We start from the raw sequence: 7755 nt of genomic DNA, 5'->3' as shown, positions 1-7755 counted from the left end.
ATTTTCAGGTTGCATGGGTTGCCTCTGGCCATCATTTCGGACAGAGACCGGATATTCACCAGTGCAATTTGGCAGGAACTATTTAAGCTATCCAAAACCGAGCTGAGATTGAGCTCATCTTACCATCCACAGACTGATGGGCAAACCGAGAGGGTGAATCAGTGTTTAGAAGGATACTTACGGTGTGCGGTGCACTCGTGCCCGAAGAACTGGAACAAATGGCTGTTTTTGGCTGAATATTGGTACAATACAGCTTTTCACTCCTCGCTATGGCGCACTCCTTTTGAAGTGATCTATGGGCACCTGCCGCGAGAATTCGCAGTCACACAGGTGGAGGAGAGCTCAGTGCCAGACCTGTCGGCGTGGTTACAAGAGAGAGCAGTCATGATGGATCACTTGCAGCAGCAACTGAAACACGCACAAGATCGAATGAAGAAGCAAGCAGACAAGCATCACACGGACCGGTCTTTTGAAGTAGGGGATCTGGTGTACCTGAAGCTTCAACCATTCATTCAGACATCAGTAGCTCAGCGGCCATATCAGAAGTTGGCGTTCAGATATTACAGGCCGTATCCTATCATGGCTCGGATCGGGAAGGTGGCGTACAAGCTCCAATTGCCGGTTGACAGTAAAATACACCCTGTGGTGCACGTCTCTCAATTGAAGAAGGCGATCGGTCCAGGCGTTTCTGTAAGTTCGAGCCTTCCACCAACCAACTCTGTGTTGCAGGTAGAACACTTCCCTGAGGCGATTTTGGCAACCAAGCTCATCAAGACGCAGGGGGAGATGCGCCCGCGACTTCTGGTGCAGTGGAGCGAGTTGCCACCGTCGCTGGCAACCTGGGAGGAACCAGAAGACCTCCGTCGTCGTTTTCCAGCAAGCACGGATGGGGGACAAGCCGAGTCCCAAGGGGGGAAGAATGTCACGCCTACAGGGCGACCCCACCGGCAGGAGGCCCAGGAGAGGGACTGGACTGGGCGGCAGTTAAAGAATGATGCCAGTTGGCGGTTCCTGTTGGGCTGGAGTGTGTGCGTTGCGTACTGGGCCAACCAGGCATGCGTGCCTATGAGTGTGGTTAAGTAGCTAGGCTACCACATAGTGGATCATCAAAGAATAGAGAACTGGATCGGCAGAGAGAAGTTGCTCTTCCTCTGATTACTACCTTTCCCCTTCCTCCAAACCCTACCTACCTCCCTCTCCATCACTCTGAACTGAACCCGGAAGTCCAAAGCCAACCCGTCGCGCAGAATAACCTCTCGACTCTCGAGCGCCTCCTCCCCGAACCCCGACCGTCCGCTCCGCCCACCCTGCGCCAAAATCAAACCCCCGCTCGTCCGCTCCGGTGATCCGCCGCTCCGGGAGGCGAAGCCCCACGACCCGACCGCGCGGAGCCTCTGCCCGCCATGACCGAGGTAACTCCCCCATCCCCCTCCCCCCTTCGAAATCCGAGGCCGCGCGTTGCCCCATCCGCGGCTGCGCGGCCGATTCACGCGCACAGATTTGGGGCATGACCCGGCGCGTCTCGGGATTGTTACCGGCTTGCCGCGGCCGCGTTCTTGGACTAGAGATCTCATCTTACTTTGGCTAGCTGATGACTCGGGCCTCGCGCGGCCTGGTTCCGGGTTCGCGGGTCTGGGAAAATTAGGGTTAGACTCCGAATAAGCGGAATTAGGGTTAGGTTCGCTTGCTTGTGCGTGTCTTGGACGGTTCAATGCGGCGGAGTTGTTGGAAAGTGTAGCTCGGGGACGCTGAACTACATATTGTTAGGCCCATGGTGGCACACTTATGCATCCTACTAGATTTTGAGGACTGGGAAATTTGTAGCAGGTTCAAGTGGGGATTGGTGGGTGGGAGTGCCAATTCATCCTGCTGCTGTGCTGATATCGTGTGATGTTCGTCTTTTGTTAGAAATAGTGAGAGTTCCTTTTGCCATCATCTGCAATATTCTACAGGCTGTTCTTTATAAGCTCTGTTATGGTCTTGGACAGTGGCGGTGCGAGCATCAGAAGTCTGTGATGTCATTTCAAACCTGTGATGTCAAATACATGTGTTTTCACCAATTTTATGAAAAAAATTGCATGATTTCTACTTGTGTATAAAGGATTTGCCAAAAACCTGTGTGGTCAAATGACCACACTCCTCTCAACGTGGCTTCGCCACTGGTCTTGGACATTCAGTTCTTCAAGTTAAGTTTGGGGACTAATAACTTCTCCTCTCTTGTTTCTCAGTATTGGGTGAGCCAAGGAAACAAATGGTGCGACTTGTGCAAAATCTTCATATCCAACAATCCCTTCAGCATCAGAACACATGAACTCGGCAAACGCCACAAGGACAATGTCACCCAAAGATTGTCTACGATGCAAAAGGATGGTGCTGCTAAGGAAAAGGAGCAGCAACAAGCAGCAAAAGCTCTCCAACTGATAGAGGCTGTAAGTTCATAATTCACTGCATTTTTCTGTGTAGTATTTGCTATCAATCAGTTAAGTCCAGCTGTAACATACATGTCTCACATAAACCAGATATGTAAATGGAAACGGTGCTAGATTGTTACAACATGCAGGCTTTTCTTTATCTCTTGTTACATTTTTTTTCCTGAGTTATGAGGCGGCATTCCTGATTATATTTGATTTTATTTTACCTGCAGAAAGCTAAAAAGAGTTACCAGAAAGATTTAGAGAATAACCAGAGAAACACTGATGGTGACAGTTCTGCAGCACCTGGAGAAGGTTTGTTTCTTTAATACCTGAATACATAATACACTGCATCCTTTATTTCCCAAAATTGCGTGCATAGTCATCTTTGATCTGTATAGCACAAATTAGATCTTGATCTATTATGAGCTTCTCCCTTGTTCACCCTTGAGCTTTCATTACCTTGCTGACTTTTCTCCTACTGATTTTAGTTGTTCACTTGCTTAGTTCCGAGCCAGATGGCCACATCACAGCAGGAGAATGTGATTGCTGAACCAAGAAATAACCTGTTATGTATCGTCAGTTTTCCAAGCCCACTTGTTTCTTATGCTTAAATCACCCATTCAAATATATCATTTTTGCTGGTTCAAAACTATATCCTGCTTGCTTTTATTCCTGTATGCCAAATGCCCCTACTGGAGGAAAATGTGTGAACAAATTCTTATATGATAGGACAGAAATATTGGCCTCAAAATGTCTTAATACAGGCAACATTGAGTTAGCTGAAAGATGTTAGTTTTTGCATGAACCGTACCTCAGCAAATTGTCCTCTTGTCAACAATTTCGTGTTCATATTTTTCTGTACATGTTATCTGGCCTGGGAAGGGGAGCCTTGGCGCAGCGGTAAAGCTGTTGCCTTGTGACCATGAGGTCAAGGGTTCGAGTCCTGGAAACAGCCTCCTGCAGAAATGCAGGGAAAGGCTGCGTACTATAGTCCCAAAGTGGTCGGACCCTTCCTCAGACCCTGTGCAAGCAGGAGCTACGTGCACCGGGCTGCCCCCTATGGTATCTGGCATGGCTAATATATGAATTCTAGTTCTACCCAGATATTTTTGTATAATACTGGATAGCAAAGACTATGTTAGTAACATAGTTTTATAAAGCGCTAGGCATTAATTATGCATTTTGCCACCACCTTGTGCTTTTCTGACCAAAGCGCACGCTTATGCGCAATTCTGTGCAGATTAAGTGCTAGGTGTTTTGCTATCGCCTATAGCCTAGTCGCACTTAAGCGCCCGCCTAGGCGTGCCTTTTTTTAGCTATGGTTAGTAATACCATTTCAATATGAACCTTGTGTCTGGAATATCCTTAGTATGAATTATAAGTATACTCTGCATAGACTGGTGTACCGTCTGATCATGCTTGGTACTAAGACAATGTATTGATATTATTTTGAATGTCTTCTTTTTTTGCACTGAATGTCTTTTCTGACATGTTTGAAATATGGTCTGTGCAGGATGGGTATTTGACTCAACTTCAGGATATTATTATGATAAAGCCACTGGACTTTATTACGACTCGAACTCTGGTTTCTATTATTCCGACGGATTAGGTACTCTTATTAACCAGGCGCACATATCTGGATTTCGAATTCATTCGCTTCATGCCTTGTAGAATGGTTATTCTTTATAAATTTATTTTTATGCTTGTTTGTTATTTTGTTGAGCAGGCAAATGGGTCACCCAGGAAGAGGCATACAAGTGGGCGGAAACCTCAAAAACCAATGTTGCGCAATCCTCGACCTCGCAACCAAAACCGGCTGGTGGAGGCGGGCCTGTCGCCGGTATTAAAGGAGGGCCAGCCCCAGGTGTGGTTGTCACGAAACCACTGAATCCGATGAGAGCTGTGAAGGGTGCTCCTTCAGCTCTTGCTGCTAATAAGAGAAAAAGAGAGGACACCAAGAAGCCCAAGGTGGTCTCGAAGGAGGAGGAGGCAGCACTCAGAGCACGGGAAGCAGCTCGGAAAAGAGTGGAGGACAGGGAGAAGCCTCTCATGGGATTGTACAAGACGTACTGAGTTGTCAATGTTCCCAAGCTCAAGGGGCGCGCCCATCAGTTGCGCTAAAACAGTGGAGATGCTAATGGATGGAATTGTTCTGAAAGAAAAGACGGGGAGACCAGCACTGAGTCCCGAGCTCTTGAGCGTCAGTGGCACATGTATGCATTGTACAATACCTCGTCAAAAGTTCCTAAATCAGCCACAGGTTCCCTTTGTGCGAAACATGTAAATGATCAGCTCATCGATTATCATCTCTCGTGTTGTGTTTTCCCAATGGATTGCATGCATGATATAATGCCGTCAACTGTGGCCGATGTGAGCGCTGCTGGAGATAGATTGTACTGCCATCTCTACATCATCAGTTCATTTAAGTTGTGATTATCTTGTTTCCTGTCCCTTTTAGTTTCCCTCTCTTTTGTGATGAGATCCTGACGTACAAGTGTGTGTGTGTGTGTGTGTGGAAAGAGCAAACCTTGGGTGCCCCCTCGTTCGTTCTTGCTGGTCCAATCTACTTTTGGGTGACCAGCCAGGCACGTTCACTCGGGGCGAGTTTGGTCGGCCGTATTGAGCCCAACCAGGCTCGCGTGATGTAGCATCTTTTTGGACCTCGGTGTTTGGTTTCTCGCATACACTGTTGAGCCCGCATAGCACGATTCTTAAAGCATCCCTGGGCTTGCCCGTTGGAAACGGCCGAATCGGCAGTTTCCCGAGATCCAGGCCCGAGCGATGTTTCGAGGCGCACGTGGGTGGCTTTCCGGAGACGCGTGTCTGGAGTTAATCCCTCTCTCTCTCTCCCTAATCCTCAATCCCCTTTCTCTCTCCCTCTGCTCCAGTCGATCCCGTCGGCCGCGACGCCGCCCTCGTCCGTGGAGTCGCCAGCGCTGTCAATCAAGAAGCGCCGGTGTGCCCGTCGACCGCCGGTGAGTGCCTCAGCCGCATGCCTCATTCCTGCGGCGGCCGACGTGGAGGCGGGTGGCGGCAGCCCGGGCGGCGACAGCGTCAACTACGTAGCACACACGTAGTGGCTCCGCGCGGCCGTCCTGGGCGCTAACGACGGCCTCGTCACCGTGGCCTCGCTCATGATCGGCGTCGGCGCCGTCAACGAGTCCAAGCGCGCGATGCTCGTGTCGGGCATCGCGGGGTTCGTGTCCGGCGCCTGCAGCATGGCCATCGACGAGTTCGTGTCCGTGTACGCGCAGTACAACATCGAGGTGGCCCAGATCAAGCGCACCCGCGACGTCGACGGGGGCAGCGGCGACAGGAGCAACCTGCCGAGCCCGACGCTGGCGGCGGGCGCGTCGGCCCTGGCATTCGCGGCGAGCGCCGCGCTGCCGCTTCTGAGCGGCGGGTTCGTGCGGACGTGGGCGGGCAGGGTAGCGGCCGTGTGCCCGTCGGCCGCCGGTGAGTGCCTCAACACCGCCCGACGGCGAACACCGGCTTCCCGGTGTCCTTCTCGTAGTGCTCGAGATCGGCGAACGAGTTGAGGACCCAGCCGGCCATGGCGCGCTCGATGTCGAACATGCGGTTCAAGAACTCCCGCGAGTCCGCGCCGGGGAGCGTCGCCTCGGCGAGCCTCGACCTGGTGAGCCGCACCGCGTCCGGGAGGCCCGGCACGAGGAACGGCTCCGTGGGCGACGTGACTCTCTCCTGCGGGGTGTGGAGGAGCAGGGACCGCTGCACCGAGAGCGCGAAGCAGCCCGTGCCGGTGAACGCGTACCGCGGGATGCCGAGCTCGGCGGCGGCGGTGGCGGCCCATGGGAGGACACCGTCGAACACGACGGCGTCAGCGGGGTGGCGGCGCAGGAGGTCGGCGAAGAGCGGCGCGAGGAGGTCGACGGCGGCGGCGAACGGGCTCCGTGTGCGACACGAGGAGCAGAGGAAGCTCCGGCACACTCAACGTGTTCGACGAAATGAGAAGCCAAACCTGGTGGCCGTTAAGTTTTGTTGTTAACTCCTAATCATATGCATGTATGCAACCAAACGCCGGGTCAAAATTGCATCTTAAAGACAAGACCCCCTAATGCAGGCAACCAATGAAGTTGACATCTACGTTTTTAGTCTCGTTTTCCCTCAACCAGGACCTGCTCAGCCTGGCTCGTTTTTCCTCTCTGAGTCAGGCCTAGCAGCGAAAGTAACCAAACACGGCTTAGTTGGTTTCGCCTGTCGTTCGGGAGAGAGCGAGGTGCGGCAACGGCCACCGTACGTGACTGCGTCAACCAAACTGAAAGAGTCATCCGGCTGTGCACCGCCGCTCCCGATCCACTTGCCCACGTCTTGAAAGCCCGAGCCGGCTGCACTGCAGGCTGCTGCTGGTCAACCACACCACACTTGTCCATGCATGTTAGTAGTACTACTACAGTAGTGATGTTTATGGCACGGATGGGGATTATCTCGGTTAGGCGCGGGTCGGACGAAATCATCCGAGACGACGAGTTTTGTTTGTTTTCACGAAACAATCACATCGGATCGGGTAAGAGAGATGCTCCCGCCTTGAAAGATCGTCCTGCTGCTTCCCTCCAACGTGACCGAATTCTAACAAGGAGATCAGATCAGTCTACCCGTCGATTAAGAAACGATTTGTTTCTGTCTTTCTTTGAGAAGAAGAAGAAGAAGAAGAAGAAGATGCTTGGCACGTCCGGGAAGGGGTCGCACGCACATCTGTCAGATTATTCCTTCTCTGACAGAGATCTTTCCATTATTCTGGAGGAAAGAATACTAGTTTTTGCTGCGCAAGGGAAATAAAGCACGTTTGTTCGCACCCCGCCGCGCGTGTAACCTGTGGCTGTGGCGTGCGTGCCGTCACGTCGTCTTTGACCGGCAACTCATAGCCCCGCGCGCGGCACCGGCACCGCCGGCAGCGGACCGGTGCGGTCAAAACAAGCGTGCGCCGGTCGGAAGTCGGACCCCCACACCTACTACTATGGTCTACAGCCATGAGCCCACGACCATGGCCCGCCCGTCCCTCTCCCCCTTTCCTGCCGCATTCGTGCAGCGTCAATGACTTTTCAACCAGGCGATCGAATGGCGCCCCGCCATATTCGGACGCCACTAACGACACTAACGAGAACGTAGCCAGCAGTGGCAGCCCAGCCCACCCACAATCAAATTAAATTTGTTCGCGCCGAATTAACATCATCGGTCGGCGGCAAAAAGGTTTGATTTGATGAAGACCGCCGCAACAATCCCCTAACTGACCTGGACGCATGGCAAGCCGCCGAGTAGAACGTGACCAACACTAGCATTCTACCAATGATTATGTTATCTCCAGGCTGCAAACGTACAAAAA

General features: G+C 52.2%; 2 protein-coding genes across 2 annotated transcripts; both read left to right on the top strand.

The window, feature by feature from the left end:
• Window positions 1-1105: 1105 nt before the first annotated feature.
• LOC109766360 (zinc finger protein ZOP1) lies at window positions 1106-4850 on the top strand. The gene is made up of 5 exons (XM_020325131.4): window positions 1106-1412; window positions 2229-2429; window positions 2645-2726; window positions 3928-4023; window positions 4141-4850. Exons 1-5 carry the CDS (start codon window positions 1404-1406, stop codon window positions 4485-4487), a joined length of 735 nt encoding a protein of 244 aa, XP_020180720.1. The 5' UTR covers window positions 1106-1403; the 3' UTR covers window positions 4488-4850.
• A 178-nt stretch (window positions 4851-5028) lies between these two features.
• On the top strand, window positions 5029-6450 carry LOC109766362 (vacuolar iron transporter homolog 1). The gene has a single exon (XM_073505032.1). The coding sequence runs from the start codon at window positions 5549-5551 to the stop codon at window positions 5951-5953; it is 405 nt and encodes a 134-aa protein (XP_073361133.1). The 5' UTR covers window positions 5029-5548; the 3' UTR covers window positions 5954-6450.
• Window positions 6451-7755: the final 1305 nt, after the last annotated feature.

Source organism: Aegilops tauschii, chromosome 7 (assembly GCF_002575655.3).
Source record: "Aegilops tauschii subsp. strangulata cultivar AL8/78 chromosome 7, Aet v6.0, whole genome shotgun sequence".
Classification (NCBI taxonomy): domain Eukaryota; kingdom Viridiplantae; phylum Streptophyta; class Magnoliopsida; order Poales; family Poaceae; genus Aegilops; species Aegilops tauschii.
Note: the sequence above shows the minus strand (reverse complement) of the source record. Positions and strands in the feature narration are given on the sequence as shown.

What these genes read in the sequence shown, in the direction of transcription:
- LOC109766360 (XM_020325131.4), top strand. An exon ending in TTCTGCAGCACCTGGAGAAG is followed by an intron (nt 2,727 to 3,927) that starts GTTTGTTTCTTT and finishes TGGTCTGTGCAG; the next exon opens with GATGGGTATTTGACTCAACT. An exon ending in CTATTATTCCGACGGATTAG is followed by an intron (nt 4,024 to 4,140) that starts GTACTCTTATTA and finishes TTTGTTGAGCAG; the next exon opens with GCAAATGGGTCACCCAGGAA.
- LOC109766362 (XM_073505032.1), top strand. Translation starts at nt 5,549, where the DNA reads ATGATCGGCGTCGGCGCCGTCAACGAGTCCAAGCGCGCGATGCTCGTG.